The sequence below is a fragment of the Phoxinus phoxinus genome (genome assembly GCF_949152265.1).
Source record: "Phoxinus phoxinus genome assembly, chromosome: 12".
Taxonomy (NCBI): domain Eukaryota; kingdom Metazoa; phylum Chordata; class Actinopteri; order Cypriniformes; family Leuciscidae; genus Phoxinus; species Phoxinus phoxinus.
In genome coordinates this window covers 15,101,256-15,124,275 of record NC_136887.1, presented here as the reverse complement: position 1 = coordinate 15,124,275, position 23,020 = coordinate 15,101,256, and the positions used below count along the sequence as shown (strand labels likewise).

Below are 23,020 nucleotides of genomic sequence, written 5' to 3'. Positions count from 1 at the left end.
TCCTGATAGGGTACTTTAACACTGAATAAGGCGTTCTGTACTTAGTGTGCGCTCTAGTAAAAGTCAAAAGAGAATTCAGTCATGTAAACATTCAGGTTTGGGGGGTGGGGGTGTGTTTCGGGATAAAGGGGAGAGGCAGGGAGCAAAGAGAGGCCAACGGACGGCCCTCCCTAAACCAGCACGCACATACATGCGCACACTCGCTCACAACTGCACTAGATCCACAGGCCGAGGGTTCGAGGAGACCCCCGCAGAATAAAAGCAACGGGTCCCAGCATATAATAAGGGACAGAGACCCATCCCTAGACCCCATAAAAGACACGGACGACACGCAGTTATACACTGGTACACGTTTAGACTTCAAAAAACACACACAAAGGACAAATAGAGAAGTAGCCACAAGGTAAGAGCTAGAAAAAACCCGCAGATCTTCCCCTGTCAGAAAGGAGAGAGTAAAAAAAGAGTGTTTGAGCTTAGAGAGAGAAAGAGTATGAGAGAGTGACATGTAAACAAAGCAGAGATACGACCGTATCTCTAATGAGATTGAGCTCTGGAAAGATCTTCCTCCTAGTTTACCGCCACCCTTCTCTCAACCGATGACAGGAGCGCTCCAATGAGTCAACCGCCTGGATGCCGGTCAGGGCTATGCTACTGGCAGAGTCCAACCACTCAACTGTACTTTCAAATCAAGACAAATAGGATGGGCATTACAATCGCATTTGTAATCGGTACATTCCATTTCTCGGGAAACAATCAAAACCTTTCTGTCACCCACTGGATTGGGTCGCGTTCTGGCAACTAAAACAGTAATAGAAACCGGTAAGTTAAAGGTGAAGAGCAATTTCTGAGTCAAAAAATTGGAAACCGCTTAACAATTGGTCAGCCAAATAGATAGCCCCGCCCCCAAACTCACACCATTGGCTGTGTCAGGCTGCTCAAACAAACAGAGCGATATTTTGATACACTTTGCAGGATTTGTGTTTACTTGAATCTCTTCATTGGATAGGAGAGAGCATTATAATGTCAAAAAATGAGCTTTAAGGTAGTACAGTCGGGCTTGGACTCCAGCAGCAAAAGCCCCTCCCACAGCAGAGGAGGGTAGAGGCCAGACCAAAGAAGCACTACCTCGTTTGAGTGCATAGATGAAATCAAGGAAGCACTAAAATTACAAAAAGACTACTTTTTTCTTGACTTTTTGATTTGTAAACTCTACCTTGTAGGATTTTTTTGTTTGTCGTTTTTTCCACTTTTCATCATAACACACGCACACACACACAGAGTTGAACATCCACAAAGTTTTGCTAATACAAAGCAGTTATTGTTTATATATTTGTACGACAAAATGGTGAAAGCACCTTGCAGGTCTATGAAGAGAAGACAAAAGGGGTACGAAAGAAAAAAAAAAAGAAGAAAAAAATAATAATCACACGCACGTCACAACTACCAATGGAAAAGAGTGCGGTTTGCTACGAAGCCCGAGCCGCTCGCGACGTCATGAATGGCATCAAACACACACGAGAAGCAGCACTTGTGTCCGGTGTCTCAGAGCCGTTTCTGTTCATTTGTAATCCTCCCGCCCCAATGTCCTCCGATTCCTCAGTTAGAAGTGACAAGGTCTATTTTTTTAATCCAATGTTCAAAATGTAAACATGAAGAAGTGCCTTGGTTGAGGTGCTGAGGCGAGTCTCGGACGGGGCGTGGCGCTGGAGGCGTGGTAAGGCGTGTCAGCGATGCAGGCTTCTCTGGGCCTCTTTCAGCAGAGCGTCAAAGTCCAGTGCATCATACTTGCTCTTCACCGGACCTGGACCCGCCTCATCTGAACAGCAAAACACTCACAGTTAGTTTGCAACACTAAAGAAATATGCTAATATCAATTTAAAATTAGATTTGGTTACAAATGAAAAATAAATAAATATTAATTCTACATATTATATTATATTATATTAAGTAATAAAATACAACAAATACTGTAATTGTGCATAGACAGAATAGCAAGATAACTTTAAAAAAGGAGGAAGAAAATGCTTCCTGTATTTTCCGATTGGTGTTTGAATGAGCTTTTATTTTTACATTTTCAGTTGAATTTTAGTTTGTTTAGTAATTGTTTTATATGCTTTTGACTTTTAGTTTCCATAACACAATTTTTAATAGTTTCAGGTTTAGATAATAACAACAACACTGTTTGATAATACGGTTATTACTAATACAATATTTGGCCCAGTGATTTTTTTTCTTTTTATCCATCCATCTATCCATCTATCCATCCATCCATCCATCCATCCATCCATCCATCCATCCATCCATCCATCCATCCATCCATCCATCCATCGACCACTACGAGGACAGCATTTTTGTAATATTTATACCCCACCAAACTTTGATATTGGCTATAATGTGACTCAGCACATTAGATTGGATTAGTTAAATTTAAAATTGAACAAATCAAGCAAGCCGCTTTTTCATTATCATCGCCATTGTCTGGAACTGACTTCACACGTTGTTTAGTCCCCCGACTTGATGTTATAGGAAAGCACTGCAGTGTACTTGCCTGACTATAATTAAAAAGGCACCCTGCTTTTTTCAAGTGGGCCAACCAAAAATCAAAAAGTCTTTTTTTTTCTATTTAAATGCAAATGAAGTTGAATTAGGCCGTTTATTAGCTTAGAAATGAGAAGACACCTTCCTCTGACTCAGAACAGAGCACCAGACGTCTGATGTAAAGAGAACATCAAAGAGACAGAAAGCTCTCTGTTCTCTTACCCAGATCTATGTAACGCTTCCTGCCGAACCGCCGGCTGCCGTTCCCTCCGCTCGGACCGAGCGAGTCCCACCTGTGCCGTGAGGTCTGGCCATTCTGAGTGGGCCTCAGTGTGATCACTCCACAACGCTCCCTACACAGGCACACAGACACAGAGAAACATCAGCACTCCTTTCTCCCACTCACTGCGGAGGGCATGATAAGGTCAGGCAACTAGACGAAAATGGAACCCACTCGGTTTTGATGACCACTTTACAGTCCTCTGGAAGGCCGAAGGCCTCGAAGCGCTTACGCAGCATGGACTGAGTGACGCTGCTCGGAAGGTTGTGAATGTAGATCACTTGGCACTTGTTCTGGAAATGCACAGCTTATTAGAACAAATACACTCCACAGCACTTAACGGAAATGAACGAGATTTCAGAAGCATGTATGCCTTTGATAATAAGGTAAGTGCTGCAATTGGCTTGAAATCTCAACCTACCACATCATTCTCTTGTCCACACTTTGTCTTGCTCCTTTTTTCAGTTGCTTCGTGGCATGTCTCTGAGCTCTCATCGCTGAAAGAAGGAAAACAGGGTTGAGTTCTTCAAAATGGCAAAAGAAAGTAGCACAGCAACAGAAAAGCCACAAGAGTATTCAGTACCTGAAGGGGAGTTTGCAGCTGGGTGAGGGGGGCGAACAGGAAACTGGGGACTGGGCGTCCAGCTCCGGGGTGGGAGAACGCACAGGTGAGGGTTCACTGGTCTGCTCTGGACTGGGCGTGAACAACGCAGTGGTCGATTCGTCCTCAGTCGTTGACTGGTAGTCAGGGACGTTCGTTAGGAGCCTCTCCTCCCGTCCCTCAATCTCCCAGTTCTTCACATCCATCTCATCCTCCTCCTTCTCCCCCACTTCCACATGGCACTGAGAGCCGAGTGCCGCAGCCATTCTCTTGCGACTCTCTCCCAGGCCCAATAGGCAGTAATCGTGGTCCCCGTACGCACGTTGCATCCCACCCTTAGAGTCTGTGTCGCCCGTTTGGCCCATCCTGCGCAGCTGGGCGTACAGTTCTGTCTGCTCTGGGAGCTTGCGTGTGTGCGCCCGCGCCAGGCACGAGCTCTTGGTGGTGAGCTCAGCTTTTCCGTCTGGTTTGAAGAGCTCATCCTCCACTGGTTTATGAGGGGGTGTGGTGGGGGGAGTCAGGCCTGGAAAACACACGCTCATTAATCACTACGACACGCACATGAGCGCCACAACCAAATGCTCTAGAATATCACCAAACATTCTGTTATTAGTCACAGTGCACAGCAGGCATTCAATGAACATAATTAATGAAGAGTCATACACAATATTAAGCATGTGTAGTATATAATAATGACAAATTAACTTGAATCAGTAATTGTTTTTAGTGGTATCTCAGGCAATTATCACCATTGCTACTGCTCATACAAGCCTCTAAAACAAAGTTCAGCAATGTATATAAAATTTTAAAAGTTTGGAGTCAGTACCATTTTTTAAAATAATTTAAAACTTGTATTCAGCAAAGACACATTGAATTTATCTAAATTTACAGCGAAGATATTTTTAATGTTAAAAATGATTTCTATTTCAAATAAATGCTGTTATTTTGAACTTTCTATTCATCAAAGAATCCTGAAAAAAAATTTGTATCACGGTTTCCACAAAAATATTAACCAGCATGACTGTTTTCAACATTAATAGCAGCAAATCAGCATATTAAAATGATTTCTGAAGGACCACGTGACACTGAAGACTAGAGTAATGATGCTGAAAATTCAGCTTTGCCATCACAGGAATAAATTACTTTTTTAAATATATTCAATTAGAAAACAGTTATTTTAAATTGAAATAATATTTCACAATGTCACTGTGTTTTTGATCAAATAAATGCAGCCTTGGTAAGCAATGTACCAAAACATTTTTAAAAAAATCCTACTGACCCCAAAGTTTTGAAAGGTAGCTCATTATTTGCTATGTAGATGGTACAGACTTGAACATTTGATTTGACAGGGTTCAGTAATAGCACTAAGCCCTTTACCATTCAGTTAATTTAGACATACACTAGCCTAATCTACAAACGTCATTACCTACATTCTAAATCCTGAGCAAATACTGGCAAGCTACTAGCATGCGTGAGAACATATGAGGTGAATCAAGTGCTAATTGCTCACACAACGCCAAAAATGGCACACTTATAAAAATACCCCTGACTAAGTGCGTAATATTACCTGCTGTGCCACACAATTCCACACAGAGAGTCTGCTCAAAGGGCTTGTTGGCATACTGCGTGTCTCTGATCAGGAAAATATGGAGAGAGAATATGGAATCTATTAAACTTACATGGACAAGAAAAGGGGTAGAGTCTCAACAACACAATGCATCAGATTTACTGCTTTAGAGTTTTCTATTTGTAGCAGGGTTTGATTGATCTGGGTTGTTTTACTCCACATCACGTCTGAGCTATGTATATGCATAAAACAACAAATGACTGTAATTGGTAGAAGAACCTCGGGGCTATGTATATAAAAGTTTTACTGTGAGAGACAGTGTTTTGTTACGTAAAAACAGCGACTCTACAAGCCTCCTCTAGGCAATTTTAAAGATGGACGGAGTCCAATGGTGGTCTTAAACTTCAGGCCTGGAAGTGTTCCAGGACTCTAGAATAGATTAGATATGAATGGAACACATACCCATTGGATTTGGACGCCAGCGGCAGACAGAGGCAGGACCGTTTCTCTACAATCAGAACAACAGACAGTGTCATTGTTAGAGATCAGCACACACAGTAGAGTACCTGAGCTGGCTCTCTGAAGATTAAAAACATGTTTAATGGTTCTTCAGATAAGCGTTTGGTTTCTGAAATCATTCTTTGAGGAATTTAAAAGGATAAAGAAAAAAACATACCATTTTCTTTTCAAACATTTTAAACATATCAATGTTTTGGGGGTGTTTTATTGACCTAACTAACCTATTCATTATCTATTATTATTTATTTATTATATACATATACATGTGTGTGTGTATTTCATTTTTCATATATTTTATATTATCTTATTTTATCATTTTTCTTGCATGTGACAACAACATTTTAATTCCTGCACGCTACACCACACTGACAGTGTGGACAAAAGTTTTCTAAATATTAATATTTTAATAATTACATATATTTTATTATTTTATTTTCTCAGCCATTTCTTTTTAAATTTCATTCTCAAGACAGATTAATCTTATGTAATAAAATATCAATTAACATTTTAATTGATATTTTATTACATTTTAATTCAGCAACTAAAAACATGTTCATAATGAATAATGCTTTTTTAAATTAATTAACAGATTCAGAGACAAAAAAAAAAAGTGTCTTTTCATGCGAAACTATAGTTTAAGGAGTGAACGTGCAACATTTTCTCCATGTATGTATGAAGGTGACTACTGTGTAATGTCTTACCGTCCCTGCTGGATGGGTAATGGCCTTCAGAAGCCTTGTGGGAGTTGGTCTTCTGGCTGCTATCAGAAGGAGGCTCAGTGGGAGGATGTTTGACCACGTTCTCCTCTTCCCTGGATTGCCCAGCAATAGACTCCAACCGCCCACAGTTCTCACGGACTTTCTTAGCGAATCGGCTGGGGAAGGAGGCTAGCCGGCGAGAACGCCTGACTGAAAAGGAGCCTTCCTCTGGCTCTGGGCTTTTGGGGCGTTTTGCGGCCTTATGCGAGCACTCACAGTCTGAGTCTTTAGCTTCAGCTTTGGGCTGACGTGCAGGGGAGGAAGAAACGTCAGCGCCGGGCCGAGTCGCAGCCCCTCTGCAGTGGATATAAGGGGGGCTGTGCATTCTGTAAGGCTTGCTTACGTCAAAGGAACTGACTGCCTCTAGCATCTCCTTGAGCAGGGAGTGGGCTTTGGTTTCCCTGCGGCGAGTGAAGGGGACCCTCGGCCTGGTCCCACTGCTGGTCTGGGGAGCCGGTCTCTGAGAGCTTTGAGGAAGGCCACGTGGGACCTGCGAGCTCTCAGGCTTGGTCTTTCGTGCCAAAGCCTCACGCTCTTTGCGATCCCAGCTGGCCTGTTTGCGTATCGGCAGGCAGTACGTGTGCATGTATTTGATGAGCTCCACTACTGAGTGCAGTTCTTTCTCTGAGGAGAACTGGGGCTTTGCTGGCTCAATGCACACCATGCTCTCACTCTCGCTGCTGGATGACTCCTCCTCTTCCTCCTCCGAGTCACTGTCCTCTTCATCCTCCTCTTCCTCTTCCTCTGTGTCCTCGGCCTCCCGTGCGGTGGTGAGGTGGCGGTGGAGTTCAGTGCAAAGACGGCCGGTGGGCCTCACTGGTCGTGGCTTACGCTCCTGTGTGCTTGATTTGTCCTTCTGTGGAGGGAGGAGACGACATTTAGTTTACCCTTTTGATATTAAATACAATAGAAATGTAATCAAGCAATGAGCCTCAACAGGCTGTCCATTACAGGATTTTACTAAGCTTGAGAGATTCTGTTTTTCAGTGCGTGATGCAGAATGGTGGATTACATCTTATAAAAAAAATATTTCAAATACATTCTGGTCTTTTGAACGTTCTATTAATCGAAGAATCCTGGAAAAATGTATCACGGTTTCCACAAAAATATTAAGCAGCACAACACGGATAATAATAAATGTTTCTTAAGCAGCAAATCATCATATAAGAATGATTTCTGAAGGATCATGTGACACTGAAGACTGGAGTAATGATTGAGTACATACATTATAATTGTGTACTATTTATATTTTTTATATTTTATTTTGTGTGCGTGTGTGGTTCAGGTACACCCTACATTATCCCCACATAGATGGCAATATCTGAAATCCTTTCCTTATGGGGACATTTGTTGGTCCCCATGAGGAAAACAGCTTATAAATCATACTAAGTGATGTTTTTTGAAAATGTAAAAATGCTGAAAGTTTTCTGTGATGGTTAGGTTTAAGGGTAGCGTTAGGGGATAGAATATACCGTTTTTTGGCCCTCACACAAAATTATTAGCTAACATAATTTCACTAATCAGATTATCAGCACATGGGAAAGTGTGAACAAGTACTAGTCAGTTGAAATCACTATTATTTTGACTGGATTATAAGAGCAGACTGGTATAACTGGTATAGGAGGTAAGAAGTGCTTCCAATCATTGCGTTATTGTGTAAGCAATGGTTACCTCCAAAGAAATATGTGCAACCATCATCGCGTTGCATCAAAATGGCCTCACATACAAGGAAATTGCTGCAAAGAATATTGCACCTGAAAGAACCATTTACCAGATCATCAAGAACTTCAAGGAGAGAGGCTCAACTGCAGTGAAGAAGGCTTCAGGACATCCCAGAGTGTCCAGCAAGCGCCAGGACTATCTCCTCCTCAGGAGTCGGCTATGAAACCGTGTCACCACCAGAGCATAGCTTGCTCAATATTGGCAGCAGAAGGGTGTGAGTGCATCTGCACGCACAGTGAGCAGAAAACTTTTGGACAATGGCCTAGTGTACAGAAGGGCAGCAAAGAAGCCATATCTTTCCAAGAAAAACATCAAGGACAGACTTAAAATTCAGAAGAAAGTACAAGGATTGGACAGCAGATGACTGGTGCAAAGTTATTTTCTGATGAAGCCCCCCTTCCAACTGTTTGGGACATCTGTAAAATTGATTGTCTGGAGAAGAAAAGGTGAACACTACCATAAGCCCTGTGTCGTGCCAACAGTGATGCATCCTGAGACCATCCAAATGTGGGGTTGCTTTTCATCCAAGGTAGTGGCTGTCTCACAATTCTGCCCCAAAACACTGCCGTGAATTATTGTATCAAAACGTCCTGCACTTCTCCCAACGACCTAGGAGCAATTTGGTGAGGATCCATGCATTTTCCAGCATGATGGAGCACCATGTCACAAGACAATGAAGTGACACGGAGATTATTACATTGAAATTTTGGATCTGTGGCCCCGGATCTTAATCCCATTGAGGAGCTGAGGTCAATCCTCAAAAGGCGAGTGGAAAAGCAGAAGCTTACAAATTGTGATCAACTTCAAAGAACAATAAGGCAAGAATGGATCGCTACAAGTCAGGCTTTGCCTTGGAAGCAGTTATCCAGCAAGCCAGGGCGAATTGCAGAGGTTATGAAGGGTCAACACTGTAAATATTGACTCTCTGCATATATTGAATGTGTTTGCCAAATGTTTTACAAATACTGAAGTGGCAAACTTTGAAAAAAAAAAAATGATTATATCACTGCTAATACTTTTGACCACAACAACAAATTGGCCTCAATCAGATTTTACAGAAATCCAATCAGATTTAAATTAGTTTTACACATTTACACAATTTTACTGTCATCAAATAGAACAAACCACATGTGCCAAAACAGTTTTAGCATTATAATGACAGAAGTAATAAATCGAAACCATTATAGTCATCTATGTGGAATGTAACGAGCTGTCTTTTGTAACACCCTTACGAAATGACAAAACATGCGAGCTACGCAGGGCAGCTGAACCCCCTAGAGGCTATTTCAGAGTGTATTCTGCTCTAAGGTTACTGTGACAAATGTGCCGAGGCTGGTTTTGAGATATTCTCTTGGTATCTGAGGAACTATGCCTGTTTCTTTTTAAGTAATCTCAAACTCAGTGAACATTGCCCTTTAGGCTGTGGCTTTGGCATGACAGATGGCTGCACTCAACTCTAATGCGACAGCGGCCTTAGCCATGGTGCAATGTGCCAAAGCGTAGGGAGCGAATGAGGAACCACAGGCTTCACAGGCTTTAGAACTTTGAAGCGCAAATCCTCAGAGTGGTTTCTAAAGGCTGGCATAAGCTAATTAGGCATTAGCATTGCGGTGAGAATACGCCGCAGCGTAAACAGGTAGTGAATGGTATGCGCGCTTACACTGAGGTAGTTAACTCTTTTTCCTATTATGTGAAGTCTTTTGTTTTCTCCACATGTTTTTGAGTTTATCCTGCAATCACAGTGGCTGTAACTTCCTCTCACCTTCAGCACGGGCCTCACGGGCTTGACGTGCTGGTTCCTGCTGCTATGGCGATGCACGCTGCCGTCTTTGTGCGACTCGAGGCCCGCAGGCACATTAGGGGGCGACAACAGGAGCTTTTTTAGCTGTGGAGGGAATGAGAGGTGAGGGATTAAAATTTGATGGCACACGATGCATTTAAAACACAGATAGTACAAACCGAATCAATCTCTGATGTCTGCTTATCAAAAAAAGGTTTGCATTTTGTCTTTCAGTTCTCAAACACAACACCCAAAAGCTCCTGTATAATGTTTAAAGCAGTTCTGAGCTCTAGCCACTGAGAGAACAAGACAGTTACTGGATATTCAAGAAAATCTGAAATGGAAGTCTGCCAGTCCTAAATGACCAGCGCAACCAGAGAAAGCAAAGTAAGAAGCAGCAGCACTGTGTTGTTTAGTCCCTTAAGCGATTGTTAATGTGCCAACTTGGCAGGTCTGTCCATGGCTCTCAGTGTCCATTGAGGAAACTGAAGGGGCGCTGAGGGTTTCAGCTTCTGTGTACCAAACTGTTTTGGCATGCAATGGCCATCTATGCCATGAATACATGTGCTCCACTGTCCCTGTCCCTGGTGCTTCAATGCACCCCTTGTTTCGCACACAGTCTGGCCTCATTTAGGGGTTGAGGTGTAACTGTGACCATTGCCAGCAGAGGGGGCTCTCAGCTCTTGGGTAAGATACACTAATACCCGGACTAAACTTTAAGACTTAAGGAGGAAGCTAAACTATACTGGAAGAATTCCATTGTTACTGAATCATCTTACATGGAAATCAATTTTTTTTAGACTTCAGGCATTTTTAATAAGGATGCTAGAATCAAAAGTGTTTTTAAAAAGGTTGCAAAAAGACTAAATAACTGACAGGAACTTTACAATATTTTGTAACTACCGGTAAACTGTAACTAATGTTAACAAATTGAACCTTGTTGTAATACAAACGTTTACATAAAATAACTATAACAATACCTCTTGGTTTAATGATAATAATTTTTTGTATACACTACTGTTAAAAGGTTTGGGGTCGGTAAGATTTTTAATCTTATTCATAACGACTAATGAACTGAGAGTTGAAAGAAGTCGAAAAGCTGACCCTGGATTTAACAATGGTTGCACATCCTTGAATTAAAAACCACAGCTATGGGTTTTTTGGGTTTGCCGAGAGAGGGAACTGCTAAGATTTACGTTTCAAATGTTCATATGTCTCTTAAGCTCACCAAGGTTGCATTTATGTGATCAAAAACACATTAACAACAGTAATACCGCACTGTTTTCTATTTTAATATATTTTAAAAAGTAATTTATTTCTGTGATGACGAAGCTGAATTTTCAGCATATTACTTATTATATTATGTGTACTCGCGATTAAATCAAACTTTTAAGCAGCAGGTTGTATTAGACTACTGGTAATGTTTTGTCCTAGTGGCACCATAAAAGTACTAGTCTTATTCCCAGATAAATACACATAATTTCCCTCAATTTAGGAATAATTTGTCCCTCCTTCAGACATCTCTTATATAATTTGGTCCTCTCAGTAATAAGATGGTGCTCTTTCATGGAAACCAAACAATGTGGTCCTAGAACAATGTGAATTGTGAAAGGTATTGAGTGAAATGTAAGACAGTCATTACTGTAAGTACTACCAATCTCTATGGTAAAAATCACAAAACACACATGACAAACTGGAAAAAAAGCTACATTACAATACAGGCCATGCCAACCAATTGTTCAGCATTACAGGAAAAGGCAGTGAAAAAAGGAGGGGAAAAGAAAAGCAGTCAAACGGGTAATAACTGTTATAACTGGTTTCACAACGTACAAAGATTCAATTGCTGGGGTTTTTGAGCTGAGACGAACAGATAACAACACAGCATCTTATTCCAGGAAGTGGCGTCTAAAGAAAGAGATGAGCAAGAGAGAGTAGGGTCCTCTCACAAAAGGTGGGAAAAGGGATGAAAGAGTGCTGCTGTAGAAGTCCATTTTGTCTCCTGAAGGATTAAGAGATCTGGGAAGTAGACATAAGCATTCCCCTAAAAAAGTACCATGGTATTGCCATGTTTTTGGACACTATCATGATGGTAATGTCATGAGATTTGTTGAAGTACACTATAGTTCAAAAGTTAACTGTTTTTGAAAGAACTCTCTTATGCTCACCAAGACTGCAATTTTTTATCAAAAATGTTATCAAAAACAGTGATATTGTGAAATAAGAACCACTCATTACTCTAGTCTTCAGTGTCACATGATCCTACAGAAATCATTTTAATATGCTGATTTGGAGCTGAAGAAGCATTTCTTGTTATTATCAATGTATATATATAACATATGTTGCCAGGTATCCATGTTATTGCCACCTGATACCACCACAGTACTTTCTTAAAAGGCTGAGAGGAAGATAAGAGGAGTGGGATGTGTGGGAAAATGAAAGGACAGAAAAAAGTCAAAGCCAAAAAGTCCATATAAACTGTGTCCATGTTCCTCATCCCTGCCTGTGAAGAGGATTCTTTGTTAGATTGGTTGCTTAAAAAGAAACAAAAAGCCCAAAATGAGAAAAATTCAGACCTGTGTTGCCTATCATACCCATGCTGTGGGGTAGTCAGAGGCCCATCCAAATCCACCTTAAACAGGAAGGAAGGGTTCTTACTAGAGATGGTTCTTCCGTCTCTGGGCTCAGCGAGCCAGGGAAGGGCTCACTGTCCAAAGAGAGATCATCTTCCTCCTCCTCGCCCTCCTCAGGGTCGTCCCCTAGGGAAGGGAACACAGACAGACCCCCGACTCCATCCTCAACAATGCCGTCCAGGCTGTCTGTGAGGGCAGCGAGCAGTGCCGCATTTTCTTCCTGAAATAACAAGAAAGAAATGAAGGCAAATGCTCTGCAACGCAAAGATCAGGAGAACCTGCATGTACACAACTTGCATATGTCTAGTATATTTTTTATTTATACCTACTATGTATAAGACAGAAAAAGTGAAGAATGACAGAGGTTATTCATAAAAGAGGGGAAATCAGGATTTGAAAATGTTGCAGGCAAGACTCAAACCTGCAACTCTCACATGAGCATCATTGTTCAAAATATCATCACAATGTATATATGCACTAACCACTATGCTGTGGGTATGTGGCTAGCAGTGATATTTTAATCTTACAACATTGTCATTCAGTAAAAGGTTTACTAAGCTAGGCTTTAGGGGATGAATTCGCCAAAAATATATATATATATATCATTTACTCATCCTTCATCTTCAAAACACAAATGAAGATCTTTTAAATATACTCTAATAATTTTTTCCATCGATTGAAGTTCTACGGAAACAATTTTCACGTATCAAAAAGTACATAAAGGCATCGTAAAAGTAAAAGGCTTTTATTCACATATAAACATTGATGAGCACACATACTGTACATATATGGTAAACAGAAGCTCAAACCTGCTTGCTTGACGCCTGAGAAGAAATGAGGTTTGTTCTTGTGTCAAGCAAGGCGGAACCTGATTTCACCAAGTGCAAATTGTTCCTGGATCAACATCTTTGTTGGTCCTGGAAGAACATTCTAATCAACCAATCAGATTTGAGGGACAAGTTTACAGTTTAAGTCAATGTCAACAATCAGTGTTTGGTGCTTCTACATCAGAGTTATTCACATATAGTTTCCCTGATTTTAGGGATAATTTATGGGTAGGGTTAGGATTAGGGGTAGGGATATTGTTGGGATTAGATTTTCAGACAAGAATGTTGTTCCAGGATCAAAAACATATATTAACTCGGCAAAATCAGGATGTGCGGGTTGAGCTTCCATTTACTGTATGTGATCTATGTATGTACATATCAATGTTTATATGTGAATACATTGAAATAAATAAATCTGTTCAATAAAGCAACCGTGTCTCTTCTGAAACCTTGGATTAAACCTCTCAAATCATATGGATTACTTGACCGATGTATTTTTGAACTTTTTGAAGCATGAACGTTTTTGGTTGTGTGGACTTTCAATTGAAGGACAAAAATTATGAGAAAATATCAAAAATAGTCTTATCGGTTTGGAACAACATGAAGGTAAATGATTTTTAACATTTAATTTTGGGGTGAATTAAACCTTAAAGACTAATGTTTTCCCCAATAATCTTTCCCAAATTGCACCCTCAACTTTTCAAGCCCAAACTTGAAATTCTGAGTCGTTTGTTGGGTAGTGGACACACAAACGCCATGAGACTGCAAAATCAAGTGCACCATTTGGGACAGGGGACTGAGGACTGCCATGATTATTGTCCATCTAAAAACAACCAATCAGAGGGCAAAAATACATTGAGCGAAGTAGATTTTTAATATCCCCTAACTTTATGTATAAGCAATAGTAATAGTGCTGCTTTACGACTTATCAGAACAATCTATACGTGCTCAATAAAGGAAGTACAGATGATGGTTCCCACCTCAAATAGCTCTGGGTCTCCAGCACTGTACTGTATGGATGCAGGGGAGTGATCCGAGTGCTCGTTGCACCAATGCAGCTCACTGAGGCAGTTCACTGAGTCAAAATCACTGGCGTCCAGCTGCGAGAGGTCAAAGTCAGGGAAGTCAGCATCAAGGCGGTCTGAGCAGACCTCCTCTTCCCCATACTGAGAATGAAAAAAATGAAAAAAATGATAGGTCAAAAGGCCAACATCAGAGGACATCTGAAAAGAATGCACTCCGCTGTAAACGCTGGGAAATCAATAGACATGCCGTGACTGGAGATCCTGAGCTCGTAACAGTCATCTGAATTAGTACTAACCTTCAGCACAACTTTATTAAGGCTAATGAACTAAGAGTTGAAAGACGACGAAAAGCTGACCCTGGATTTAACAATGGTTGCACATCCTTGAATTAAAAACCACAGCTATGGGTTTTTGGGGTTTGCTGTGAGAGGGAACTGCTAAGATATACGTTTCAAATGTGCATACGTTAGGAATAAGTCACAATGGTAGACTAGTCACCCAACACCACACTAGTGCTGTTTTTTATTTATTTTTTAGAGTGGCTGTGCTTTATTTAACCAGCTGACTTTAGCTGTTAGACAGTGTTCACGGTAAAACCTTCTCGGAGGAGTTGTGCTTTTTAGACAGCGCTGCTATAGCCAGAGTGTTTTAATGCTAAAAATAGTTTAGAAATCACTTTTCTCAAGACCCCTGCTTTCTGTTCCATGATGCTGCACTCCGTCAAACCGCTTTTGAACATGCATCTGATTGGGGTCAGGTGAACCCAAACCAGATTAAAAATAGGGCTTCTTTAAAACAGATTAGTTGACTAATTGTTCAGGCAACTTACAGGCTAGTTGATTTTAAGCAGTTTTGCACATTCATAAAATGTGTGAAGAGAGATAAAATGTGTGTGTGTGAGAGAGAGGGAGAAAGATAAAAAAAAATATGTGCGTGTGTGTCTGTGTCAATAAGTACTGTGAGAAGGGAAGTGGTCTAAACCCCAGGGGTACCGCAGAAAACCACACATGCCTTAATATCTCCATGTGAGCGATGGAGCTTTGCATTTTGCACTCGGATCATTTGGCTAGTTCCTGTCTGTTTGTAGAGAGGATACCTGGAGGACACCTGGTGTGATGCTGCCTCGGTTTACAAGAGGCCGTAGCATGAATATTCTACAGGGCCGCTGCGATGCATTTTTGATGACTGCTTGCACAATTTCTCCCCTCTCTGTTTCACAGAGCTGATGATTGCACTTATTCAGTTCCCTTTATTTTCTTACACTTACACAGGCCTGGTCAAGCGGGTGCCATTTATGTCTGTTCACCAAAACGCTGTTTTAAAATGCAGCAAATCACATGGAATCATACAGCTAAGATTTTCTACAGAGTCTCTAAAGCACCTACTGTATTACCAGCTGCTGAGCTCTGATGAAATGAGGTCACATACTGTAGCCCATACCTCTGCACTGTTTTAGCCCAATCTTATTATATCTGCAGCATTTTAATCTGCTTTACACTAAGCTATTGTTGAAAAATTCTTCAGATGAAATCTGGTGTTGAAAACAATGAGGGAGAATGATGCCAATACATTCACCTACTGTACCATTTATGAGTTTAAGTGATTTATAATGATATTGATTTTAATCTTTTTTTTTTTTAATAGCATTTTTATTCAATTAATTAGTCATTCATATATTTTAGACTACCGTTCCAATTTTTGGGGTTGGTAAGAGTTTTGAAACATTATGATTACCAAAGCCGCATTTATTTGATAAAAAATACATTAAAAACAGTAATAATGTGAAATATTATTACAATTTAAAATAACTGTTTTCTGTTTATAATATAACTATGATAATTTTGTGGAAACCTCGACACATTTTTTTTTTAGGATTCTCTGATGAACAAAGTTCAAATGAACAGCATTTATTTGAAATATATTTCTTTTGTAATATTATAAATGTCTTTACCTTCACTTTTAATCAATTTAATGTGTCCTTGTTGAACAAAAGTATACATTTTTTACAAAAAAAACTGTCTGAGCACAAACTTTTCAATGGTAGTGTATAATAATAATTATAATAATATTACATTATAAGTTGTTTTGCTATGTGAATGGTCACAAATTTATTTTAATTTATTTTAATTAGAAAAAACTGATTAGCAGAAGAGTTTGAATATCGTCAAGCCTATTATTTGTCTGTCTCTAATAATACAGTGAGATGTGGTTATAAAATTAATGCATGTTTACATCAATGTCAAAAGGAATCACAGTAGTAAGGCTTCTGCAAATGTGAAAAATTAAACAGGAAATCCATTCCTACTTGCAGCATTTTAAAGGGACTACTTGAGATGCCCTGAAGGTGTTGTGCATGTGCACGAATGCAAGTGTAATGAAGGTGTTCGCTCATCATCCAACACACACACACACACACACACACACACACACACACACACAGAACATGCAAACACACACACTTAGCACTCTCTTCGCATCCCCCTCACATGCCACTGACTCATCTCCGTCCTTTGAGACCCCCTCCCCAGGAGCACGAGAGCTCCAGCTAATCAATCTTTTTTTCCCCAACCTTTTTATTCTCTCTTGCTCTCTTTTTCTGTGTTATGGAGAGTCTCAATATCAATCAATAAAAATCTCCTTGGGCTCTGAAGGTTTAAGGTCACAAGCGCGAGTGTGAATGCTGCAATGGTAGGGCGGTATGATGGTATATACCACAAAACAGTAGAAGTGACTTTGCTATTCCGGATACACTGTCGGTTTATCCATATATACATTTATATCAATTTCAAGTATGCAAACAACATGTGTTACAGTGATATAAAATTACACATATTGTGATATATATTTATACCATAAAAATCTGGGTCATATCACCGATCCCTATGCAAATGCAAACAGAAAGGCTCCATGCTGATGTTCCAGAGAAGCAGCATATGTTCTTATCGGATGCACACGTTCCATGAAAAAGAGCAGCAGAGGTGCTGTTCACACGTGCTGGAATCGTCTGCATAACTCACACGCTGATAAAACCTCCGGTTCACCCCATTAACAGCATGATCATGCTATTATGAGGCGACAAAATGCAGTCACATTTCCAATGCACAAAAAAAAGTCCTACCAGCTAGTGCTGGACTGATGCTATTAAATGAGCAAAAGTTAATGAGCGTAGCTGACCTACTCAAGGCAAAAGCGATAAGGACTAATCAGTGATCTGTGTAGTCAAGAATGACCTTTCTATTCACTCTCCTTTAAAAAAATATAACTGTTCCATGAATCTCATAACAAGAAAGGTCATTACACATAAAAATCAGGCAGCGAGGGGTGATTTACGTACATATCTGACGTATAAGAATATGCATAGTAAGCCCTAGTCCAAGGGCACACCAAGATAACTCAAAAACAAGCACGTAACAGCATATAGGTTTACAGCATCCCCCTGCATGTTACGAAAACTCTAGCCATGAGGTGCAGGAGTACTTGATCCTCAAACACAACCATACAAGGCTGACCCTCTGTTGACAGTGTACTGTCGTCCCTGGGCATCTTTTCAAGGTATCTGGGGAATTTTATGAATACATTTAAGGATAATTAGAGGCAAAGTATGCAAAAAAAAAAGAGAAAAGACACAAAGTGTGACCTTTACATTGTTTGTCATTTCCAACTGCAGGGCGATCAAATGCAGCATCTAAGACAGAATGGGTTATCTGGGATTTCTGTTATGGATTTATAGATAGACCGATTGATTGGCTGATTGATCCGAGCGCAATTCAGTTACACCGCTATTGTAGTAAAGCTGCAGGTTACTCATTCAATCCTTGCATTTACGAGCTAATAGGCTCTTATCTGGGTGCCCTGTCCCCTCTGAGCCTACTCCTATCTAAGATGTGTTATATATAGCTGTTATCCTCAGTCTCATGACTGGCTCTTACACAAGCTGCTTGTGACGGGCCAGGCTTTAAATGCTGCCCATGCCAAACGCAGATGGAACTAGTGGCTCTCTCCTAAGCCTCCCTCCCCAGAAACAAAGACACAGACATGCACACATGCAGCCCTTTGAGACACATCCAGCCTGGGCTGTTAAATGGATTCCCTCACGACTCAATCCATAGAAAACTTGGGTGTAGTAGCTAGCCAGCCTCAAACAGGAAGGATTTTGTAGCACCATTTCTCCAGAAGCAACGGGTTCCCGAAGTGCACAATACATCTTGTCGACCTGTACATCCTCACTTACTGTTTGACCTTTGGTCATCAAACCGCAACTCTCCTAAACCCCAAATTGGTGGCTAAACTGAAACCGAAGCGATTAAATTAGCTCTTTGCATATAGTCTTTAGAGGAGATTTCCGCCAAGGCCTTTACTGCAAACCCAAATTAAAAGCGGACCGATAGAAGTAGGGCAGTTAAAGGAAGATCTGGGCCACTCGTGTACAGTTGAATGAGACCGATAAAAGACAGATTCATGACACCTCATTGGCCAAGTCTCAGGTTTGGCAGTAACCTTTCTCTTCTATCCCTCTAGGAATTAACTGTCTGCAGCGCACACAACCTTGCTATCCCAGCAGGCCACCTTTATCTTGTCTGTTCTGAAACCAGCCTAGCCCTTTAAATATAGTGATTATTGAACCCATTCATCCTTCAGACCTTTGCTAACAATTCCCATGTAGTAAATTTCCTCACACAGTCTCTCAAGACTTCCAATAGTCTAAGTTTCGCAATCAACTGTTGAGACATTGCTCGATGTAATCAAAAATTGCAAAAAATCAATCTATGCCTCATTTTACCACAATTTCACCATGTTATCACCCTTAACCTTATTGAGTCAATGTATTAGATGATTCATGGCCGTTTAGATTCTACATTTTCTAAATTTCCTTTCTGTCTTATCAGATATTCAACTTCTAATGACTGGCTTAGACATATTAACCACCCGCTTTCATTGGAGACATCTGCAGTAAGTCTGCATCAACACTCGCTGTATACATTTCAACATTAACTTTGACAAGTCTGAGGCTGTGTACTGGAAGTTTTCTGAGAGGCAACCTAACAGCCATTGAGCCCAATTTTAATCCTACTTAATTGTTTTCAGATTAGCCGTCAAACTCAGTCTATATCTTCTAGGCTGAGACAGGTATCAAGTGCAAACCAAGGACATTGCACTGGTCCGAGTGAGACACTATTATGCAGAATGTCTGAGAGCTAGTGCCCTCGAACGCAACCCCACTTCAGCCAGGTAGGACAGTAATGAGATCTGATTAGAAAGCGGATTCTGTGCTTAGAGACAGGACTTTGATATACTGCCAGTTGAGTTGTGACTTTGGATTCACATGGGAAATGAAAAAATAGACTTAAATCTTTTAAAGCTTCGTGTCCAAGCCCAGTTCCAGCATTACTATAGATACATGCATCTGGTTCGTTTGAAATAACTCCCTCGTAAATTATTCAAGCAATGGTTCATGGTAGTCAAGATGTCTTGCATCGGATTAAGTTTATATCCTTTGATCCTTCTTTTTTATTTTCTTCATCTGAACTTATCACAGATATATATGTTATTCCTGTCACATGTGATGTCTAAGGCATGACAGTCCTTATTTCAACCTGATTATTCTTAACTGACATCACTTGATAACCCATAGACACTAAAGGCATGTTTGTAAGTCCTTAACAAGATTAAGAGGTGTAATAATCAAGGAACGTAGTTAGAAGTGAAGGGAGGCCAAACATCACAAGGGTTAATTAAAAAAAAGAAAAAAAGAAAGTGGGATTTTTGGCTGCAGTACAAAAATATCTATTCTTCAGAAATATTTAATAAGGCCACTCTGGCTCACAGTTTATAAAGTTGGCCAAGATCAGTGTTACCTCTGTAAGTCAAGAAAAAAAGTTTTGTCTGTGAGGGCCTCAGGTGTAATGCACTTTAGTTGAATAATAGGGGGATATTTATCATATATTGATAATGCTGCACCAAACCAATCATATGACTGGAAAATGGCACTACATTTAGCACTACATTGCATAATGTGTGTGTGGGGAAATGGTGAAAAAGAATGTATTTGCTTGTTGGTAAAGGGGCCATAAGTTCATAACTTATTGGCATTTTCTGCCTTGATATCAGCCCTGATGTTTAATTCATCCAGGCCCACTGTTCTAAAAATAGTTGTTTTGGTTAGAAGACGATCCTAATAAGATAGGCTGCTGCCAGCTTTCGTTCTTCCATTAAGTCATCTCAGAGAGTGGGCGACCATGGGGAGGGGGTACAGGGATGCTTGTGCACTTAATAGAAAATCACAGCAACTGTTATTAATTTGCAGTTACTCTTATGCTCAGGAAATTTGCTATTCTTATCATGTCAGATCATCATTGTGTCTCAGTGTCTGTCAGTGTCCAAGGAAGAATCTTTTCTCTAGTTATGAAATAAATAAATAGATTAGGGATATGCAAAACTACATATTTATAAAAACAACTAGGCTAGATGAGTAAATGCCAAGTTGACTAAACGGTCTTAAGGAAAACCTGCATAATTTGGCTGGATTTGGGTTCATCTCACACAGTTATTGTGTTTAAAAACAGCTAGACAACACAGAATTGATTCTTCTGCAGGGATCAAGGAAAAAAAATGCCAAGATTCCAAAATTATATCCAAAATACCTACTTGTTTGTAACAATGTAAGAAAACTTGAAAAGCAAAAGTAAGTTTTATAGGTTTTGCTTATATCATACATGAAAACTATGTATAACATACCATCAAAAAGACTCTGGTACCGATAATCTACTGCAACACATGCCTGAAAATTCACCTCTCTGCCTCAGTTCATGTAATAGAATTATATACATATAATAAGTATACATTAAACTGTATATATGCACATAATATTCTTGTCTCAACTATGGCTGCTAATAGCGACATGATCTCCAGCTTAAATATTTGACATTCAGTCACTGTGAAACCAAAGCTCTCAAGGTCACCCACAGTTCAATATGCATACCACAGCAAACATGAAAGCATACCCAGCACTGATGTAAATATAGGCACCAGCGCATGCATCAGAAGTCATTGCATGTCTGCAGTACAAACCCCCCCCCCCCCCCCCCCCCCCCCCCAAAAAAAAAAAAACCCAGTGAAATCATCACGAGATCCAAAAGGTAGTCAGCAATTCTCTCCTCTACTTCCAACCTGGATCCATTTCACTGACACAATGAGAGCACTAGTCTCAGGTTTCAGAGCCTTGTATAACGTTGTTGACTGGTGTCACATTTTCCTGCACAACTGTGTAACGCAATGCAGAGACTTTGTCACAAGACTGAAGGTGAGCAACCCCTCCTTATCTACAATGGGGGTCCATCGCTCCTCAGACTGGGGTTTACCTGCAGTCACGACTGTGGGTGAGGGGGGCTGCAGGACAATACAAGCTCTGTTTCCAGGCAGAAACCAGTCAGCAGTATCTTAGGTCATTTAAATAGCCAGAGAGAAATATCAGACTCACCTTGACTACAAATTACCAGCTGAGTTTGATAAAGATGTGAAAGTAAAATAAGTAAAACGCTCTCATTGGATTACGGGTAGAGCTGCTCTCATTGTGTCTAATGCGTTCAATCTGTCCAGCTGACACAGACGGGATGAAGGGAATATGTTCAATTACACCTGAGAGAGAAAGTTAAAAGAAGAAAGATGCAGGGAGACTTAGATGCAAAATAAGTCTTTTCAGACTTGGGTGGTCACAGACAGATCATGATGCCTGAGGAAGATGGCATCAACCCAACTTGTTTCTAATTCACTGGGAGCAGTCAGTGTCTGAGCTCTTAGTCGATGTGCATGGCTGTAATTAAATCAAAATGCTTTTTTTGCTCACTCTGTTTGAGCGTGAGGGCAGAAGACACTGTTAGGGATAAGGGGCCGTCTAGAGTGACCATTCCCTGCAAGCCGGGAACCTAAAGCTGTGATGTCCTTGGCATTGTTCTCTATGGTGCATGTTTCATATTCCACTGTGTTCCCAGACAGGTTTGCTCCAGAAAACACCAACCCCATTTGGGAATCACAGTGGGAAAGCCTTATTGCACACACTACTGCAGCATTTCATGCAGTTCTGCAGTGACCGTACACAATAGATAATGCATGTTGCATTGATTGGTGTTTTGCAGAGAGATTGGGATAATAGGATTACAAGTACCTTGTTTCCATCTGTTGCGAAGGTCATGAGTCTGGGTCAAACAATAAGAGCTCATGACCACCACTAGGGGCCAGTCGAAACCTCTAAGTCCTCTGTAAACAGTCCCTCCACATAACCATGTAGGCAACATGTGCCTTGACATGATTGAGAACACTTTATAGCAGTTATATATAGATGCCTGGTATCTATTTTAGAGCATGCACATAAACCTGCATGCAGTGTCAAGGAGAGAACCATGGCTCATAGTAAGTGACACTCAGCTGTAGGTCTTTGCCTCAGATTTAGAACCACCGATTCTTCATTCGACTGCACCAATAACTGAGTGTGCATCTCCAAGACTAAATATGGGAAAAAAATTCCTCTGCTGTGGTCCAGTGGTTGCTCTCCAGCTGCCCCTAAGGAGAATGTTCCAATGCAGCGAAGTGAAAAAAGGCGAGAGAGTTAAACATTAGTTCCTGAATTCCACCAGGCTAAGCACAGCATGGTGGTTATTCAAAGGGGACAAAAGAACAAGGCTAAGAGCATTGGTGCTAAAAACACTGTCGTGCAGAATGTCATGGCTATAGCTATTAATCTTGATCTCCAGTTTCTCTCACTACTGGCCAAGAAATC

The 23,020-nt window shown here is 40.6% G+C and overlaps 1 protein-coding gene across 2 annotated transcripts in view; it reads right to left on the bottom strand.

Annotated features, from left to right (window-relative positions):
• Positions 1 to 1,197: 1,197 nt before the first annotated feature.
• Positions 1,198 to 23,020, bottom strand: part of ppargc1b (peroxisome proliferator-activated receptor gamma, coactivator 1 beta) — a 40,857-nt gene continuing 19,034 nt past the window's right edge. The window contains exons 2-12 of one of the 2 annotated variants that reach the window (XM_079631731.1): positions 14,203 to 14,388; positions 12,421 to 12,615; positions 9,748 to 9,870; positions 6,207 to 7,119; positions 5,449 to 5,494; positions 4,987 to 5,051; positions 3,402 to 3,942; positions 3,240 to 3,315; positions 2,993 to 3,111; positions 2,761 to 2,891; positions 1,198 to 1,816 (exon numbers count right to left, since the gene is read on the bottom strand). In XM_079631731.1, coding sequence (XP_079487857.1) covers positions 1,725 to 1,816; positions 2,761 to 2,891; positions 2,993 to 3,111; positions 3,240 to 3,315; positions 3,402 to 3,942; positions 4,987 to 5,051; positions 5,449 to 5,494; positions 6,207 to 7,119; positions 9,748 to 9,870; positions 12,421 to 12,615; positions 14,203 to 14,388 — 2,487 coding nt within the window. In that variant the 3' untranslated portion in view covers positions 1,198 to 1,724. The remainder of the gene's footprint in view (positions 1,817 to 2,760; positions 2,892 to 2,992; positions 3,112 to 3,239; positions 3,316 to 3,401; positions 3,943 to 4,986; positions 5,052 to 5,448; positions 5,495 to 6,206; positions 7,120 to 9,747; positions 9,871 to 12,420; positions 12,616 to 14,202; positions 14,389 to 23,020) is intronic. The other variant, XM_079631732.1, reaches the window with a different exon arrangement.